The sequence below is a fragment of the Aspergillus foveolatus genome (genome assembly GCF_047715535.1).
Source record: "Aspergillus foveolatus strain CBS 279.81 unplaced genomic scaffold BDW70scaffold_79, whole genome shotgun sequence".
NCBI lineage: Eukaryota > Fungi > Ascomycota > Eurotiomycetes > Eurotiales > Aspergillaceae > Aspergillus > Aspergillus foveolatus.
In genome coordinates this window covers 41,056-61,396 of record NW_027396143.1, presented here as the reverse complement: position 1 = coordinate 61,396, position 20,341 = coordinate 41,056, and the positions used below count along the sequence as shown (strand labels likewise).

General features: G+C 52.0%; 4 protein-coding genes across 4 annotated transcripts; 3 read left to right on the top strand and 1 right to left on the bottom strand.

The window, feature by feature from the left end:
• Positions 1-3,428: 3,428 nt before the first annotated feature.
• On the top strand, positions 3,429-8,832 carry BDW70DRAFT_171583 (uncharacterized protein; the record flags this gene model as incomplete). The annotated part of the gene is made up of 10 exons (XM_073743256.1): positions 3,429-3,622; positions 3,767-3,826; positions 3,894-4,479; positions 4,530-4,918; positions 4,972-5,182; positions 5,376-5,712; positions 5,764-6,301; positions 6,365-8,067; positions 8,614-8,661; positions 8,750-8,832. 10 exons carry the CDS (start codon positions 3,429-3,431, stop codon positions 8,830-8,832), a joined length of 4,149 nt encoding a protein of 1,382 aa, XP_073591994.1.
• Positions 8,833-10,158: 1,326 nt separating this feature from the next.
• BDW70DRAFT_163778 (Hydantoinase/oxoprolinase-domain-containing protein) lies at positions 10,159-14,247 on the bottom strand (the record flags this gene model as incomplete). Its single annotated transcript, XM_073741361.1, has 1 exon — positions 10,159-14,247. One exon carries the CDS (start codon positions 14,245-14,247, stop codon positions 10,159-10,161), a length of 4,089 nt encoding a protein of 1,362 aa, XP_073591993.1.
• A 1,035-nt stretch (positions 14,248-15,282) lies between these two features.
• On the top strand, positions 15,283-16,856 carry BDW70DRAFT_153558 (transmembrane amino acid transporter protein-domain-containing protein; the record flags this gene model as incomplete). The annotated part of the gene is made up of 4 exons (XM_073739662.1): positions 15,283-16,179; positions 16,236-16,316; positions 16,378-16,753; positions 16,816-16,856. The coding sequence occupies 4 exons, from the start codon at positions 15,283-15,285 to the stop codon at positions 16,854-16,856; spliced, it is 1,395 nt and encodes a 464-aa protein (XP_073591992.1).
• Positions 16,857-18,464: 1,608 nt separating this feature from the next.
• On the top strand, positions 18,465-19,933 carry BDW70DRAFT_163776 (uncharacterized protein; the record flags this gene model as incomplete). Its single annotated transcript, XM_073741360.1, has 4 exons — positions 18,465-18,645; positions 18,879-18,946; positions 19,015-19,493; positions 19,579-19,933. 4 exons carry the CDS (start codon positions 18,465-18,467, stop codon positions 19,931-19,933), a joined length of 1,083 nt encoding a protein of 360 aa, XP_073591991.1.
• Positions 19,934-20,341: the final 408 nt, after the last annotated feature.

Genomic DNA, 20,341 nt, shown 5'->3' with positions numbered 1-20,341 from the left:
GACAAAACAGGATGAAAACCTGATTTCAGGCAGAGAAAACTGGGTTTGTTTGTAAAGCTCATCATGTGATACTTTATCTTTTCTGCTTTATATTGACCAGATTAAGTTAACATATTAATCACTTGCAGAAAGGAAAGGATTTGAAAAGGAGAGAGTAGTATATTGTAGGCCATATCTTCTGAAGATTTATGTTAAGGAACCTGCATAACTTGTCCTTCTGCTGATGTGATTGCAATTTGAGAGAGTCTCTACACGCTTCTTTGACATTGTTCTCTTGCTATTAAGGTAGGTAGCTCGCGATCCCTGCTCATTCTTTTCTTCAGTCAATGTTCCTTGATTTGACCCAAGTTTTTTCTCGGATTCTTGTATGATTCTGAATCTCTGATGTCTTTGCGGTGCCAAAGCCTCTTGAGTGGAACGTGGTTCTTGGTTGTTCCCTGTCGAATCCGGGAGAAGCCGATCGAACACTGTCAAACACTTGTTCGCGGTGCCACTTCTTCGTCAAGCCCCAGGACGAGTAGACAACAAGGGATGCTCAATATTTGATGATGATTGCCTTTTCTGTTGTCGCTTAGTTGCATGTAGGTTTAAATTACTATTCACATATCTTTATATATTTTGCGATGAGATTATCTTTCCTGGCAAACTACTCAATCTTCCATCAAAAGTGCATCACATTCGAGACAGACCAATCTGGGGCACCAAAGACACAGACAAGGGCTCGTCCAATTGCCAGGGTATGGCCTGTAGAAGCGAAATCATGAAATGTTGCTCTACCCTATAGAGGTCGGATTATTTGCATACTGATTCAGAGGCCCCAACGGATTTTGGTGACTCGGGAAGGAATCAACACTAAATAATTATAGAAGTTGCATTTGCGGTCCTGCAAATGGCACGATCGAAAACGTTGCTTCTGACTGTTATAGTTGGGGGATTTCTTCTCGAACTGAAAGCACAGCACGGGCTTTTTCTCTTGACCCGCCCTGTTGGGTCAACAAGTTTCTCCTCCCTCCCTATAGCCTGTAGTACGTGAACAGCCACATGTATTGCCCATTTATCTCCATCCGCCAGTGAGGGGATTCATGGCACGGGGCTAGCAGCAGAATTTTGGCATCCCAGTTGATGGCTAGGGCCCTTGAGATACCCAATGAGATTTCGGATTGTCGGTCGGCCCCGTGCTGGGCAATTTTCAGGTTCTAAAGTTGGAACCCCCGGAGCAGGAGACAATACGTAAATTCAGCCCATAACAATTATCATACGAACCTTTCCCGAATGAGCTACTTCTGATCGGGCAGCAAGAGATAGCCAATCCAAGCAGGAGTCCGGCCAGCATAGATCTGACTGGCGTTAGAACACGACGCTGGTGGTGGTTGTGTTGATGATACAATAAATCAGTAGCCCTAACAGTATTTGTACGCATAACTATTATACCATGACAATAATCATACCAATGACTATTACCTTACCCATGCACATTATTGTACCATGGCAGTTACTGTTTGTCACGGCTCTGTAGGCCGTGAGCCTGAGTCAGTATTGCTTGCACCAGCAAACTCCAGCCTGGACAGCTATCTGCTACTAATATCCTAAGCACAGTGCTGAGGATAAGCCGCAATCATGATCCAGCATAGACTACCAAGCTTATTCTGAGCACGGTGCTCGGAATGAGTGTTGCACTAGTATCCAGCTTCATTGCGTATGCTGGTGTACAGAGGTCCGAGCCACATAATTGGCATTCTATGTATTCCGACAGCACTTCTAAAAGTGAGATTACTTAAAATCTCTAACCCTAACCCAGCAGGAAGCTTGGCAATGTATAGCAGTGCTTGAAATCCTGAACTAAAGCTTCAACTAACGTTAGAACTACTCAAAACCCCTGAAATAGCCAGAGCAGTCATAACCTGCCTGAAGATTAGCTATAATATGCATTATAACTGGCTATATCTCTTAAATCCACCCCCCCCTTCCCCTCCCCCAAAGAATACTAAAGAACCTGTCTAATATAAATAGGTTGCCTGGAAGCACAATACCTTAGGTAACAAGATATAGAAGCATATACAAGAAACGTGCAACTAAACAATCAATCATACTTCATAAATCGAACAAAATCTGCTCATTGCAACAGTTGGGGCGTGTTTAGCGGGTCGGTTTATGAAGTCTACTCATGGATACCTTCTTCATAACTGAGCAAGATACCTACAATGCCCTGAAATGCTGCTATGCAGGCAAAGACAAGCAAGTGTTATTGTGCAGAACAGGGGCTTTAAACGAATTAAAATAGATAACCTTTCTCCTATTTGAAGAGTATACCTGCCACCACGATCTTCTTGACTACTGCTTCCACAGCCAACTGGTCAATACCTACGACAACCTCCTCCGCCGTCCATCCCAGCAGGCCATTGAATATGACCAGAACGGTCCTCTTTCGGCAGGACTTTGCAAGCTTAAAAACCAGTCGGGTCTATCTGGTATCAAGGGTGACTGGTACTCAATAACCCGGTAGTAGAAGTGGGTTGCGCAGCTGTATGGGCTGGATATTGTGAAATTGTTCGGAAGCTTTGATGCGGTCGACCCGGCCATCCTGCCGATTGGTCTGGTCAGCCAGATTCGGAGTGGGAGGGTGAGTTGGTCAAAAGGATAAGCACTGTTTGCCTACTGAGCGAAAACTACCTGCGCCCGCGACCGTTGCCCTTCTCGCTCTAGTATGTAACCAGTGCTACCCTTTAGTAGCGCGCCCTAGGTGAGCCGGGCGAGATTGTGGGGTAGTAAGAGCAAGAGTCATGCGATGCTGGGATACACCGAATGCGCCCGACTGGCTGATTGGGCGGATTGGCAAAGGTGCTGTCCATCCTTCGCGGAAGAGACAGCTTCATAATTCCTACTGGATGCCGGATATATTGTTTTTGATTGGTTATCTGAACAAATGGGGAGCAGACGCTTATGACATGCGGCGCCGCGACCCTTCCCCATAAAAGCAAATATCTCTTGGAGGACTGATATGTCACGCCTCGGGGTGCGACGTGATTGAAAATCAGCGAAGGCGTCTGCGGGTTCGACGAATGACAATTGATGTTCATTGACAATCAGCGCAGATCTGCCTCTGAGGGATGGGGAACTGCAGTGGTTGGTCACGCATGATCCTTCTTCAGCCTCGCAGCCTTTCGCGCCACATCCTTGAGGGGTTCTTACGTTCCCCTGGCAAATTCAAATCTGACATTGAGCCGCACGGGAGCCAAAAATACACGGTCTGGAAAATTCTCCTTTGCTAAGTCACTTTCATCTTTCAAGACCACGTTTGAAGTCTAACCAGGGTTATGAGTGTGGTAGTTGATTACGAGTCCGCGCGTTGAAAGCTTGTTGCCTCCTCGACAAACCGTTCACTTACGTCGTCCTAAGTTCTGGGCCGGCACAGGTACCAGCACTTTGCCATGGCCGCAAGGCAAAATCCAATCGCTTCGGGTGGCCGGCCACCTGTTGAGCCTGGCAAGACACCGTTAGAGGATGGAAGGAACAGTGTGTTCGACTCGCTATCGATTTTCGAAGACACGCAAGAAGATGCGTTAATTGAACTCTCGTCTGTCGACTCTAATGAAGCGGTGGTAAGTTTGTGCCAGCTTTCATTGTAATCCAACCATACTTCTTCCTAACATGGTACAGGCTCCGCGACGAACTTTGCAACACTTTCCCGAGGACTCGACAGGGTATGCAATAACTTCTTCTGTAGCCACCCTTTGCGCCGAGGAGTACTGACACTATCTCGACCAAGGGCTCAACGTTGTCAACAAGAGTATAGTCTTCTTGACGTTGATGACATCGTGATGGTGCCGTATGTTCTCCTTACTACAGAATGGAAGGCGCGTTTACACCGACTGATCCCCCTGAATCTGTGTCAGTCCCAACTTTCACGACAAAAGGGAAGCCATAACTAGCAATGGTTCTCCGATGCAACGCTCAACAAGCCCACTCCTAACGCTCTTCACGGAAACGTCGGAACCGGAGGGCTACGGAGATGCAGATAGCAGCAACCAGGGCCCGAGTACATATCCAGAGCCCGAAGAACGATGTTATTGTGGGTCTCTTCCCGCCAGCGATGGGCGTTGCTACTTTTGCTACCCATGCGGCCACGTATTCTGCGATAGATGTTGGGGAAGATCACCGCCCCATGTCAGGAAGCGCCTGCAAGGGGGTATACCGCACGAGAAGACGGATCCAAGGCTCGCCAAAATCATCGAACAGACGCTGGAGGTCGAATTGGATGAGAAGCAGCAGTCTTGGATGCATCTGAAAGATGAAAACTCCTCCTGGTTTGGAACGATGAGGGATGATGATGATGATATGGTATTTCATGATCACGGGAGATTCGCCGATCTAATGGCTGAGATGTCAGCGCGCAAGAGGCAGGTGCGCTATCCCGGTCTGGTTTCGTTCGTCGGACAAACCGGGGCCGGGAAAAGCACGGTCGTTAAGCTCCTGATTGAGGTACGAGAGTCCTTCAAGCATGTCTCAGCACTGACAATCCTGCCACCCAGCTGCAATCTATATCACATCCAGAGACGCGAGTGCCGGTTGTTGGATCTGCAACAAACCAGGAACTGCCCACTTCCGGTGATGTCCATCTCTACTCAGACCCGGTCTCTTGGGCTACCGAAACGCCCATCCTGTACGCAGATTGTGAGGGGCTTGATGGTGGCGAGAGAGAGCCCCTGGGGGTCAAGATCAGAAAGGTGAGAAGACGAATCGCAAACCACGCAGTTCCCGACCACTTTGAGATCAAGGCGCGCCATAATACAACAACTCGCGACCTCTTATGGGCTACCACCGAGAGGACCAAGAGCCGAGAGTATGTTGTCCGGAATCTGTACCCGCGATTGCTCTACACGTTCTCGGACACCATCGTCTTTGTGACCAAAAATCCCCGGTAATTGCGCGGTCCGTTTGATAACGAACCCTGCTAATACTAATCTCCTCCAGGGTCGTCGAAAATGTTATAGATCAGCTGATAGACTGGGCGACAGCGGCTCTGGAAAAGTCATCCAACCAGCCTGTTCTTCCACACGCGATCATTGTTCTTAACGCAGCAGAGAACAGTACAGACCCTCGGCTATGGGATATCGATGAGTCTACTGACCACCTTATGGAATCCATGAACGAGGCAATAATGAGAAACCATAATCTTCGCGCAGTAAGTGCTCACCCGACTCCGCGATCTGCCAGCACGCCTTTTCATATTTACTCTCATCCAATAGCGAGTTAGATTCTGGGCACCCAGACAGCGACGTATCACCTCCATGCGGGAGCTTCTTCTTTCATACTACTCAGACATTAGGGTTGTCCGTGTGCCCGAGCGCGGACGCCCGAAGCTCATCAACCAGCAGATTGAACGCCTGTACGAGGAAGTCAGGATAGCTTGCCGGAAGTCCCGCGAAGCGAAGCACAAGTTGCGAATGCTTCTCAATTCGGATGAACTTCAACCCTACCTTCAATATGCCTTTGACCACTTCTCTCGCGACCTCGAGATGCCCTTTGACTTTGTGCAGGCATCCTTTGCAAACAGCCCCATCCCGTCAGACTTTGGCGGCAACATCTTGAAGTTGGCCATCAACATCTTGGATGTGTGGAGTGATTGCCTCGATGGTCCGGCTATATTCAGGGAGCTTAGTTACATCATTGCGTCGGCCACCATGCTGGATTCTGCCCGGCGCAAGACCCTAGGTAATGCCGAGCTGTGTATCGTAATTCGCATCTTTGTTGATACGGCTATAGGGCCCGCTGAAAGCGTGTTCCGCGAGTACCTCGACCATTTTGATGACGCTCTCGATGATTTTTGTGACCGTCACTGGCCATGTGAATATGTAAGTGCTCAAGGCCGATGCGTGAACGTCCGCAGTGGCCACCAAGCGAAAGGGCATCAGTTGAAGAGCGGCCGAGTTATCGCAATTGCCGACTACGAATCCTCATTTTCCGCCGATGGCTTTCGGACTACATTCCGCTCAATGATTTTCGCCAACCTCGATGCCCTTCTTCGCAAATTAGGTGATGCTACGTTCAATGCCGCGAACAGAGAACTCGAAGAAGCGGCCGCAATTCACAAGGACCTCGTCCTGATGCAGTTTTTCCATCACTTGGGTGGACCCTCGAAATTCATTAGCCACACAGTCTGCTACGCGTGTCTGGTAGAGCCTCCAGAGCATTTGCTGCCTTGCGGTCACGTTCTCTGCACGCCGTGCATAAAGGCATTTGGCGTGAACCGAGTAAAGAACGTCTACGAAATGGTAGCCTGCCCAATGCATCGTGACCGGACGTAAGTTTGTATCCTTTCCAATGCACCAGCGCGACAACTTTCTCACGACTCTGTAACACTTAGGGAGGGACAATTCCCAGAGTTCTGGCCAATTTCAATCAAGCCCCACGGAGCAGGAACTCGCATCCTGAGCCTCGATGGAGGAGGGGTCCGCGGAATTGTAGAGCTGACAATCCTCCAGCAAATCGAGAAAGCTCTTGGGCCGGGGCTCTATATTCAAGATTTCTTCGATCTAATCGTTGGAACAAGCACGGGCGGAATAATTGCGCTGGGCCTGGGAGCCCACGGCCTGTCCGTGCAAGACAGCATCTACAACTTCCGGCGTCTCTGCAAGAAAGCCTTCACGAAGCGTAAAGGGGCTGGGATCCCAGTCTTGGAGCGGATTATAACTGCCTCAAACCACAGTAAATTCGAAACCAAACCTCTGGAAGATGCTCTGAGAAGCATCTATGGCGATACCAAGCTCTTCGGTGGCTCGTGTTGCAACATGGAGGGGCCGTTATGCTTGCGAAGACTCACGAAAGTGGCTGTCACCACCACGACCACAGCGGCCTCTGTGGTTGTGCTTGCCAACTACAACAGGCATGGCTCGACAGAAAATCAGTCGTATAGGTTCTACCGCTCTGAGAAGCCCGAGAGCGAGATGAAGATCTGGGAATCCGCTCGAGCGACGTCCGCCGCCCCGAGGATATTCAAGCCATTTTTCCATAGTGCTTCCGGGCAAGAGTACCAGGACGGCGCAATATACCACAATAATCCAATCGACGTGGCTTATAGGGAACAGAAATTGATCTGGCCAGATATGGCTGACAGCCATCCTGACATTGTCCTCTCTATTGGCACTGGTTACAACCCGAATTCACAGACACGGGACACTCATCTCTCGAGGCCAGGCAGTCGTGGGATGATATCCTATGTTATGGGACTGGCAAAGATTGCTATGGACCATATCCACAATAGCCTGGACTCAGAAAGAACGTGGCGTGTTTTCCTCGAGCGAACTCACCCCCCGTCCAGATTCCTCGACAGATACGTCCGGGCAAACCTCGCCTTGGACAGAGACCCCCCTAGTCTGGACAATGTGGAAATGATCGATACCCTGAGTGAGATGACCAGGTCTCGCTTTACCAAGGATATCTCCTTCATACAGTCCATCTCAGATCGTCTCGTGGCATCCTCATTCTACTTTGAGCAATCCTCCTCAGCGATGGGCGCGGAGAATGAAGACGGTACCTTTACCATCAAGGGCCACATATTTTCCCGTTTCCCCCCGGGCTCATCTCAAATACATTCCCTGGGTGAGGCATTTCACCGACGGTCGAAGAACGTGTTCAACCGCGGCAGCGGGGCCCATCAGCCCTATTTCGTAGTCCGCGAACGACGAAGAGAAAGAGAGGGAAAGCTATTGGTGATAAGCGAGGACGTCATACAGTCCATGATAGCGCATGGCAAATTCTCAATGCGCAAAATCCAACTGCGAGTTGCCGAGCGTATGGCAGAGACAGAAATCTGCCTCTGCTTGGATGGCGATCGAGCCCAGCCAAAGCTGTACCCCATCAGCGGCTTTCCCAAATGCATGCTGGAAGCAGACATGACCTGTAAGTGCCTACCTACCCTGCACCGGATTTCCCTGCCACTTTCGACTCGGGACCTGAGTCTTACCCTAAATGCTCCGCAGCACCCTCCATCAAAGCCAGATTCTCCCAGCGGCTGTCGCGATCGAGATCCTCACAATACCGAACCAGAGAGCAATGGCATGGGCTATTGTCCCGGGGACAAGCGCCACCGCTCAACCCTATCGACCATTATACCGACCCTTCATACCAGTACCCTGGCGACGAAACCTACCATGGCCTCCAGAACCTCTCTGAGAGGTTTTCCACTCCGCGCACCGATTTCGACCCTTTCGAGGAAGTTCTTTCTGAGTTGCCCGACAATTCTGTTCTCCCGCCAGCAGAACTTCCCGCATAGAATGGTTTTTGGTTCTTCAAACGAGGTACACTCTTCTCAGGACTCGGCCATTCAGAGGCCTCGTACAAGCGGATGCTAGCTTAATCCGGTCACTATTTTTACCAATACACGTAGATGTATTTCTCTTCCTTAACAAACCCTTCTTGTATATACGGCACAATCTGGCTTAGAACAAGCATTTTGTCCCCTTGCTAATGGCTATATGGACCGCGCGGAGTTCCTATGCGGGCTTGCGCCTGTTCCGTCTCGTGTACTATCCGTGGCCGCGTAACTTAGATAGAATTGAGGCGAGTATTTTTCTGTACTCAGGAAAGAGACCGTAGATGCATTCAGACCTTGAGCGTCTTGTATCTGCGAAGAACCGTCGCGGCGATGGAGGGTATGCAAGGGTGGGCCTATCTCAATTACCAGCCCTCCTCATTCGCTCGCACCCCGTTAAAGGGTCTGAAACTTTCTACAGATTCCCGTTAACGCCAGATCAGCCGACCATGACTGACTGTCCGAGTGAAATGCGCTGGGGACAACGCTATGCGGGTAGCTCCGCGATCTCCAACCCCTGAGGATCTGACCCCTCGATGTAATTAAGAGATTGAAGAAGAAGAAGAAGAAGAAGAAGAAGAAGAAGAAGAGATCTATCGTCAACAAGATAGATAATCAATTGTCATATGGCGTCCGAACCTAGCAGGCTACGTTTGTGTAGTTGATACAGCTTCCCTCTGCCCTTTCCCATTTGAGCATCCACAACAGTTCTGTTCTGTCCTATCTGTTATCTCGCATTTCCTTAACGAGTAAGACTTTCTCTATTGTATTGACTAGGCATCGCGCCAGTTGCTGCCCCAGGCGCACCGACAACTGTTCATATAAACATTGCTCCGAGTGTCTTACACCATTCACGTGCTGAGTGCCAATGCGAGACCGGCGGCCTAACGCCGATCTCCAGCAACTCAAATTTAACAGCACATGCAACTGGTACAAATTGGGATGAAAGCAAAATTTTCACTTCAACGATGGGATACGACTGTTACGGGCTATCAGGGCCTACCCCCAAGTCTGATTTTATGCCAGTCTCGGTTTCAATTAGGGAGACGAGCAGTTGCCTGGACGCTTGCTGAGAGTGACGACACTGAGCCTCTCAACACCACGGCTCTGGATCTGGGACAGCCCATCCTTGAAGAAACTAGATGGCTGCTCTCCAGATTCAGACAATAGAACCGAGAATGACACCGGCGCGCTTGACTGTTACCATGGCAAATTCCACCCATGCTGCGACACCTCTTGTCTTGACCGATTAGGTATGCGGGAATGCAAGATGAGTGCTAGGGCTACCCACGGCCCAGCCGGTCAGTCGTTAGCGAGTACCCTCTCTTTAGAATGAATCTATCTAACAGATTGCTAACCCCCTTAGCTTGCGGTGGAGCTGCTGACCCCAAGGCATGCAGCCAGCTTAGTCTCTTTGTCATCGACCACTATGCTTAACATACCACAGGTACCACACCACCAGCATGCCTGCAGGCCGGGGAGAACACTTGTAGAAGATCTTGCTATCATTGCTCGTACGGAACCCACTGTGGTATGCAGTCACAGACACCACCATTTCATCCTCAATGAAGATAGCCTGACGGCTCCCACTCTTGCTATTGTTCATATACATGAGAATGATTCATCGAAGGGATTGGCTTATCCAGGTGCTTTGCTTATATTTATCTGTCTATTGATTGTCGTCACGAAGGCGACGTCCATGTACACGCACTTGATTTGAATAATAGTAGTTAGGATATGTGATTGTCTAGAGAGATCAGTTCTATCGTGCTTGGATTGAGGTGGCCCAACATTTACTTCCTCGGCGTTCTTGAGCACTACGCAAAAGCCACCGTTAAGGCCATCACCTACTTCAGATCCCACCCCCCAGCTTCCTTCATCTGCTTGTACCACTCCTGCACATAAGGAATCCGCACGTGTGGCCCATAAAGATCAACCTCCCACTGCGGGCTCGGAGGCGCAAGGCCCGTTTCCTTCAGGCAGGACTGTCTCAATTCCTCGATGCCCCCGCCCCGATCATATCCCTCTCTCACTCTTCCTGCTGCATCACGGGCTGCGGTAAGAGTCTTTCGTAGAGCTTCAGTCTTAGCTTTGTTGAGACTCAGGTCTTCCGTGTCCACGACCACGCCGTAATTCTGATGCGCTCCCTCGATCGTCACAAGCTTGCGACGCACGTCCAGCGCGACTTTCTCAGCTGGTCGTGTGAGAGGGTCGCCCAGTCCACCACCTCCCCAGGTCACCCACTCAAGCAGATCTCCGGGGTCAACACGGACATGGTCACATTTCGAGGGGAGGACTTCAACGGGCGGTTCAGTCTCCGATTTCGAGTACCGATAGAGCACCTTTCTCGACCGCGAACCTGGCTTCCCACCACGGATTCCCCAGGGCTTCGTAAACCACCGATCATCATGCAGACTGAATTCTCCACGTGAGAGGAAGCGGTAGAGTGTGCGCTGCGCGTTCCCACCACGGAAGAACCCCGGCCCACCGCTATCAGGAACACTCTCATTCGCCTCGATGCGAAGAGGGTAATTCAGCTCAATGATCTCTGTCGGGATGGACTTGATCGCGGGAAAGAGGCAGTGGCAGTCAAGCCCGTCGCCGGCCTGTCGCGCGGGGACACCGCCAAAGCCAATCTGATACAACTGGTACCACTCGCCGTCGGGCTTATAGCCCGAGTAGAAAAAGTGCGGAGAGTCGCTGAAGCCTGCGGCGGCGGCATAAACGGGATTCTTCTTTGCGATGAGCGCTTGCATGACGTCCATTGTACGGCCGAGCATATGCGTTCGGCAAGAGATGGGAGCGGGCCGGACTGGTTTGAGGATGCTTCCCTCGGGGATGTGCACATCGATCAGGTCGTGGAAACCGTCGTTGATCACTGTCCCAGGGGCTGCGGCCGCAATCATGTAGTAGCCAATGAACATCTTGAACATGGTCTCTGAGAGGTAGAAGTTGATGCTGTGGTCGCTCTGCGGGGAAGTTCCGCTCCAGTCGAAGAGGAGGCGGCCACCAGGGAGTTTCTTCGTTGTGCAGGTGAGTGCCCAGGGTCCAACGCCGTGGCCGTCGTCGTCGACAAAGTCGGTGAATGTCGTCGGCTCGGGGTCGAAGTCGGCGTCGATGATCTTGGCCATGGCGACGCGGTTGCGCAGGAGGAGCTCATTGCAAGCCGCGAGGTAGATCTCGCTTCCGAATCGTGTGGCCAGCTCGCAGACTCGACTAGCAGCTGTGCGGCACGCAGTGATGATTGCCATCAGGTCAGACCGATACCAGTCTGGCTGGCGCGAGTTACGGCACAGCAGGTCAACAAGGTCCGAGTTCATGACACCCTTCGAGTACAACTTAATACAAGGGATCTGAACGCCATCGTCGAAGACAGACGTTGCGTTGATGGACATACTGCCTGGAACAATACCTCCAACGTCAGTCAGGTGTCCGAACTGCGACGCCCACCCAAGCAGTCTGTGCTCGTGGAAGATGGGTAGGAGGACAATCACGTCATTCAAGTGCGTCACAGCGCCTTCAATCATGTACGTATCATTAGTGATAAACATGTCACCTTCTTCAATGGTGCCCTTCCACGCTCGCAGGAACTGCGTGATGAAACTGCCAAATTGGCCGACAAGCATCTTGCCGTCGGCCGTAGTGATCACATTGAATTCATCCTGCTGCTCTCGAATCGCAGGGGACATACTGCAGCGCAGCATAAGTGTGTCCATCTCGCTGCGGATCGAGGCGAGGGCAGAGGCGATGAGAGTGGGGATTAAGGGTGTCGATTGCACCGTCTGCACCGCAGCTTCTGGACTTTGGTCCCTTGTTTCTTCGCGTGCCGGGCCATCCACCGGTTGAATAAGGATATTCCCAATCGAGTCGATTTCTCCGTAGTAGCCAGGCAGAATCAGAGTGTTGCTGTCTGTTTCGGTGATGATGCACGGCCCATCCAGGCGGACCCCCTGCTGGCTCACTTTCTCGCGGTCCCAGAGCGCGGCCTCAATCTCGCGGCCTTCAACAATAATCTTCTTCGTCGACACCAGGGCCAGAGCCGGTGGTTCGCTTGACGTAGCTTTGCTGAGCTGAGGGTAGTTGATGGGAGGTCTGGAGTCGACAGCAACGACCTCGAGGCGCATCAATTCCAGTTTGAAATTGGGGAGGCAGTACTTGAACTGCTGGTCGTGGAGCTGGTCGAATTTGATCTGCAGGACCTTCCTCCATTCCTCGTCGGCCAGTGAGAGATCGTCTCGCTCCAGCTCGACAGTCAAATTCAGAGCCTGGCCGCTGTAGCGCAGATCGATGTGGTAGGTGATATCCAGCGGGATTTCCTGGTTTGCGTTTGAAGCCTGCATAGTCTCTCTACACAATTTCTCGAGTTCCTCGAAGCGATGTTTCACCTCCTGTGAGGTTGTTGCCGCGAGTTGACTTATAAACGACGAGGACTGCGAGTGGCTCAGCCTTGTAGTCGCATCGCCCAGGGCGCAGAGCGTGCCGGGAGAAGGAGGCACAATGACAGGCCATGCACCAAGCAGCTTGCCGACAGCGTTGGCATGCAGAGGCCCGGCGCCTCCAAATGCAACAAGCGCAAAGTCCTTCGGGTCATAGCCTTGCTCAACCGAGACAAGCCGCAGGGCGCCGTACATGGTCTCATTCACCAGATTGGTTATGTCCTCGGCTGTCTGCGTCACAGGCAGATTCATCTGCTTTGCAATCTGCTCAACAGCCGCCCATGCGGCCTTCGTGTTCAGCGTGAATTCTCCTCCCAGCAGGGTATCCGGCAAGTAACCCAGGACGAGGTTCGCGTCGGTCACGGTCGCTTCGGTCCCGCCCTTATTGTACGATGCAGGGCCAGGCGTTGCACCGGCGCTTTCTGGTCCGACGCGCAGTGTTTCTGAAATGTGCATATACTTCGCGATCGAGCCGCCGCCAGCTCCAACGGTTCGTATGTCCACGGCGGGCGAACGGACAGTCAGATTGCCTACGACTGTCTCACGGCGGAGCTGGGGTTTGCCCTGGTAAACCAGAGCGACGTCTGTGGATGTTCCGCCCATGTCGAAGGTGATTAGGTTCTTATATGGAGTGTTTCGCGTTACAACATCTGCGACGCCCTGGACGCCTCCGGCAGGGCCAGACATGAGGATGTTCACCGGCAGCTGCCCTGCGAGATCCAGGCTTGTCAGTCCGCCGTCTGACTTGAGAATGCGAATGACGTCTCCATCTTCCGCGAGCAGGGTCTGCAGATTGCTGAGATACGTCTGGACCACGGGCTTGATGAGCGCGTTGGTGCATGTCGTGACGGTACGTTCGTATTCACCGACCTCGCGAAGAACATCGCTCGAGCGGATGATTGTGATATTGGAGCCCAGCACCTCGTGGACCACACCAGCGACCACGTCTTCATGCTCGCTGTTCGCGTGCGAATTCAGCAACGAGATCGCCACAGCCTCTGGCCGCTCCTTGACCCAAGCCTTCTGCAACTCGCCACGAAGCGCCTCTATATCAACGGGAACAACCGTCTTCCCATCAACAGACATGCGCTCCGAACACTGTATCACGCGCTCGAGAGGGACAATCGGATCGGGAGGTGTATAATGCAGCCACGCACCGAGACCCCCGGGGATCTGCGACCGGCGCACAGCGAGGATATCCTTATGGCCCCCGGTGACGATCAGCCCCGTCCGCGCGCCCTTTCCCTCGAGGACGGCGTTGGTCGCAACAGTCGTGCCGTGATGGATGAATTGGAACTTGCCGTCCCAGGCGGATCGCTCTTTCAATGCTTGTTGTACACGGCTGATGCCGTTCTTGATTCCGATACTTTGGTCTTCCACTGTAGTCGGTACTTTGGCCCGTGCGATTTGTCCTTCTGGTGTGAGGGCGTACACGTCTGTGAAGGTGCCGCCCACGTCGGCTCCTAGACGGTAGCCATCGTTGTAGGTGTTGATCGGCATAATGAGGAATGAGGGTGAGGAGGATTAGGGATAGTCTTCTGTGCTCAAGGGGAGAGGGGGAGAGGGGAGAGTGTGCGCTTGCACGAGAGATAAGAAGAAGAGGGAGGACGCATATAGCTCCTCTGGGGAATAAGACGGCGAGGGTGATCACCCCACCCTGGAGAGCGACCGAGGGGATCGAATTGCCCAATCGCAATAGCCGGTGGGCCATGGTGCATGAATTAGCGACAAGATGATATCGAGAGTCGGCCGGGGCGGATTTCGTGCATTCAAGCCGCGTCAACTCATGGGGCCAAGTTCTGCTCTCCGTACGAGTCGGTCAGACTTGACTTCAAGGCCGCAATGACCGTCGGCCATGACTCTGACAAGCATGTAGGGTTTCCGCCTGCAGCTTCTTCATATTTGAAACGTACCCGTCTGCGTTGGCACTCTGCATCCATTATGATACCCCTGCGCGTTCCCCGTAAGCCACGGGCTGTTCCACGTGTAGAGATCTGCATCAATGCTGTGGGAGTGAACGTGCGGTTTGATTGGGAGCCAATACCATCCTTTTCAACCACCCTGCGACATTTCGACACGAACCATCGACTGCAAGCTCGAACCTCATCTATTGTTCGCTGCATTTTTGCTTTTTTTTCGGTTTAAATGCTGGAAATGGCAGACACGGCGAGACCCCTGTCTAGTGGCATGCATCCCCATGATTAGTGGCGTGCTAGTGCACCAATTGCTGAGAAACAAATGGTCGTACTTGGAGCAGCCTCTAGCCTGTGGGACGCAATCCTTCTCTTGCAGTTCCTTCCTTTGCTTTGATATTACGCTTGCTTCAATTATCTCGCGTTGGGTGGGACAGGATCAGCCAGCAATGCAGTGGCAGACGGGACTGATTCTCAATCCCTCTTGCCCTTTAACCCCCCTTACTTGCTTTGCTCAGATCCCTGGTCTCCATTTGTTTTTTATTCCCTTTACGGTGCATCTGACAAGTATACTGTGGTTTTCTGTTTTGTCGTTGCATCTTTCCCACCATCCTACTTCACAATGGCGGAGAAAGACCAGGCAAGAGCCCAGGAGGCTTATGACTCTGAGCGTACAAGTCCTCATGCCGATACTTTCTTGGACGAGGATGGCGAGGTCTTCAAGAAGACGATGACCGGGGTCGACTTCCGCAAGGTGGGCTGGTTCAATGCCACCGTCATCTTCACCAAGATCCTGTTTGCGACCGGGGTGCTGTCGCTGCCATCGGCCCTGTACGCACTCGGCGCTGTGGGAGGGTCCATCAGCATCGTCGCCTGGGGAGCCTTCAACACGTACTGCTTCGCGATCCTGGGCAACTTCCGCCTCAAGCACCCGCACTGCCACTCCATCGCCGACATGGCCGAGGTGGCCCTAGGAATTGTCGGCAAGGAAGTGACGGGTCTCCTTTTCATCATCGGCTACGTCCTGGTTACGGGCAGTGGCATTGTTGGCGTGTCGACCGCGCTCAATGCTTTGTCGCATCATGCGGCGTGTACCGTCTGGTGGTCTTTTCTAGCCACCGCAGTCATCATTGCGACTGCGTCAATCCGCAAGCTCGAGCACGTTGGCTGGCTGAGCTACGTCGGGTTCCTGTCTATCTACATCGCCGTCTTCATTGTCGTCGTCGGTGTGACCCAGCGGGACCGACCAGCGGCTGCGCCGCAGGAAGGTCCCTACGACCTGGGGTATGTCGCCATCAACAACCCCGGGTTCGCGGGCGGGATGGTCGCCTCGAGCACCATCTTCGTCTCGTCGGCCGGGACCAGCGCGTTCCTACCCGTCATCTCAGAGATGCGTAACCCGAAGGAATACAAGAAGCCGCTGTATTACTGTATGAGTCTGGTGACTGCTTCGTATCTTGCCTTCGGGCTGGTTGTCTATCGCTGGTGCGGCATGTGGGTTGCCAGCCCGTCGCTTGGGGTGTGTATTTTTTTTTCCATTGCCACTGAGAGTAGCAGTTGGCTGATATTACATAGAGCGCGGGACAAACGATTAAAATGGTGTCTTATGGCGTCGCCCTGGTTGGCCTTATTGTCAGCGGCACTCTCTACCTGCATGTAAGTGTTCCAAGGAACTGACTTTTCTTCATTCTCTCTAATCCATATGACAATCCACTAGGTCGGTGCAAAATACGTCTTCGTTCGCATTCTCGGCAAAACATCTCACCTCCAATCCAACAGCGTAATCCACTGGGGCACCTGGCTAGCTTGCACAACACTGCTCGGAGCGCTGGCCTTCATCCTGGCCGAATCGATCCCGATCTTCAATTACCTCATTGCGCTCGTCGGCTCTGTCTGTTTCGCGCCGCTTGCAATGAGTCTTCCCGGACTGCTCTGGCTGTATGACCACGCGCACTACAGGAAGGGATCGCTTGTGCAGAAGGTCGTGTATTTGCTGCATATCGGCCTCGTTCTTCTGGGTGTCTTCTTCCTGGTTGGCGCGACGTATGGAGTCGTCAAGCAGATCATTGACGCGTATGCGACTGGGCAAATCGGTAAGCATTTGATCCTGGGTCTTCTCGCCTGGTGTCGGTGAAATGTGGCTAACAAATCATAGGATCGGCGTTTTCCTGTGCCGATAACTCGAACTCCTCTTGATCGGCTCCCTCGATCCGGGAATTTTATGCTTTAACAGTGCGGCAATGGTTCTTGGGGGCGGGGATTGACCGAGAACCATGTATATACCTAATTAGTCCCAATAGAACGACAAATTCCCCTATATGCACGTGATACTTGTTACTATGCTATAACCCTAAACTTTTGCAGCCAAAGGGGCTGAGATACAGCCTTAAATGATACTAACACTGCCAATCAAAGCAGTCTAGGCTGTCAATAGTCTTAGGTTCGAAAGCATAGAAACTGTCGCCTAACGCCTGAAGCACTCCCAGAGACCCACCCTGTTAATTATTATGGATGGCAGATGCGGCACCCGCACTACTTCTGCGACTCTTAAAAGACCTATATAGCTTCACCGGCATGGCTAATACAACCTAAAGAATGCCTAAAGAATGAAATTAGTATAATGTCGTGTATATGTGCTTCAAAGACGTCATTTTCTCTACTTATAGTAGGTCAAAAACGAGCGTCACATATGGATGGTCGTCAGCTGATAGGACACAGTAGTGCCCACTTTAGAATAAGGATTCTGCGTCGCCCCGCACAATTTCATAATCCTATTTCAATCGGCAATGATTCCAGCGCTGCGGGCCCACATTTTCATTGTGTCAAATGCGCCTAACAGGCCGCGCCGCCATAAGCGACTGCCGCCGCTCGGGATCAGCGGTGACCGTCCGTAGCCCAAGCGGAACAGTCCCGGGACGCAGCCCATCGGGCTAGAGGCGGATGGTCATTGGCTGGTGAGAAACAAGCATTCGATTCCTTCGCATACCTTGGCAGTCCCCGGCTGAACTTTGAGGTGCGGCAGTCTGAGACAGGGGTGGGAAAGCTTCGACGAAGCGCTGGCATGCTTTCTCGAGGTACTATTCAGTTGGGAATTTGGCCGAGTAACTATGGCCGGCATTGATTTGATTTGGGAAGCATGCTGTTTGAGGGTAATGCCAGTCTATCATTCAAGGAGGCGAATCAATTCTCGCCGTCCCAGAACCCTTGAGAAGCGTTCAGAATCCGTGATTTTGGTATCGGCCCCAAGGAATCAGATCCATGTTAGCGGCGTCATTTGGCGCGGCCCACACAACCCGTCCTCATCAAACCAGATCTCGAATGGCCTTCGTGCCGAATGAGGAGACTCCGCCGCGAAACCTACAGCACGATCAGCAATAGACTAGTTACTGTTGTGTGCCTGGTTGTCTATGATAGACAAGAGAATACCGGACGGCCCTGGGCCGTCCGATTCCCCGGCTATCGCAGCATCTCTCCCCAGCCTCAACAGCAGATGTCGATCGGTTCATGGTTTGAGCCCTAAGGTCCACGATAGGGACTTTTCATCTGGACCTGACTCGGTTCAGGATCAGGGTTCTGTAGGGAGTGAGCGAGGGGGTGCTTCTTAGGCTTTGCTTCCTTTCCAATCGGTTCCTTCATCCTTTCTTACTTGGCTGGTTTTCACCATCCTCTCTTTGTCCTGTCTAGGCGCATAGCTTCATACCCGCTGGGCCAGCGCCCCATTTCGTGATCGATCGTTCCCATCCTGTCAGGCTCACGGCTCTGTCTGAATGTCCAGATTCTGGACGCTGAGTCCACCGCAAGGAGATGTCAGAACCAGCCATCCCGGCTCCTCCTGGTGAGGTGTCTGACCTCCAGAATCCAGAGGATGTCATTCATACGGTCAACTTTGCGACCCAGGTCATTTGCCTTGTGGTCACGACGATCGTTGTGGCTCTGCGCTTCCTTGTCAAGGCTCGGCTGCGAAAGGCCTTGGAGTTGGAGGATTGTAAGTTCAGCATTGCCATTACACTAATTTCTGTTATGGTGAAATTGACTGTCATTGTCGCAAGATACCACGATAATTGGATGGGTAATACGCTCCGGATGTAGTATTCCGTGGAATGTGCTGATTCAACGTCCGCGATAGGTGCTCTTCGTTGGGTTCTGCGCGAATATGATTATACGTAATTGCTCCCAAATTCTCCCTGCTCTAGAAGGATAGCTAAGAAGAACAAACAGTTAATAATCATGGTGGAGGCTACCACGCGTGGGATGTCTCAAAGAGCGACATGATCAAGTTCCAGAAGGTTTTCATCAAGCATCCTCACAGAGCCACCAGGTACACACCCACTAACCACAGCCACCGCTCCTCCAGGCCTCCTACGCCGTAACCCTCGTCTATGTCCCCATGGTCTTCGTAATCAAACTCGCTCTCCTGGCCGTCATGCTCCGGATCTTCGCTCCAGACCGCCACAAGGTCATGATCGTCTACGGGACCATAGTCGTTCTCCTCCTCTACTACATCCCCGCCCTCTTTATCAAGATCTTCTTCTGCAAGCCCATTTCCACGTACTGGCTCGGCGCCGAGGTTACGGGTGGGGCGTGCCTCGACCAGCGCAAGGTCATTATTGCCGACGCGACGATCAGCATGTTAAGCGACTTCTGGATCCTTGTTCTCCCCATCCCGATGCTGTGGTCGTTGAAAATGAGCCTGAGTAAGAAGTTGCGAGTCGTTGGGATCTTGGGAGCTGGTGGGCTGGCAACGGGGTTCAGTGTTTGGAGACTGGTCATGATGGTCGATGAGTCGCAGACGCCGGATACGACATGGTTCTGGATTCACTGTGTTCTGACAGCGTATGTTGCGTCAACCTCAACCATTACTTAACGAGCCAACCCCACGTTACGAGATGGCTGTGCTAACCACCCTATTCCTCTGTAGCAATGCCGAAGCCGGCATAGGACTAATCTGCGCCTGCTTGCCCACATTAAGCTCCTACTTCGCGAGGCGAAAGCTCAAGTCGCAGAGCGGATCCGGAAGCTACAGACGCAACTACGAGATGAAAAGCTATAACATGCTTTCGAGCTCGAAGAAGGGTAGCACAGATCGAACGATGGCATCGTTCGGCGCGAAGCACACGGACGAGGCGTATCTATTCTCGACTGTTGCGGCCGAGGGCCAAGAGGGCTCGTTAGGGTCGCATACGCAGGATCGTGATGCTGGTGGGACTATTGAACAACCGATTAGAATCCAGAAGGACGTTGTTGTTGAGCAGAGCTTTGAGTATGTAAAATAAGTGATGAGTGTCTCACTTGTGTGGTTCACTGTATTTTTACTAATTCAAAGTGAAACGGGGGTTAATGCTAGATGTCTCATTCATAGTCGTGTTCAAAGACCCAGTTTGCTGGTCATGAATGTAATATACAGCTGATAGGCCGGTTTACGACCAAGGAGTACTGTAGAGAAAATGAGGTGCGAGTGGATTGCAGCTCCCACGCCTCTCTCGCCGAGTACGGTACCTAATGCCCGTACTATTTCTGCAAAAGTAAATATGTCCATGTCTGCAGCATCGTTGCTAAGACGTGGAAGAATACAGCTCAGGCTGTGGCTGATAATATCAGCACGCATGACTAATCTTGACTCTCTTTCCCTAGAGCTACTGCTTGGCAGGAAAGTTGGTAGAGATTTCTCGGGTTAGCGAGGT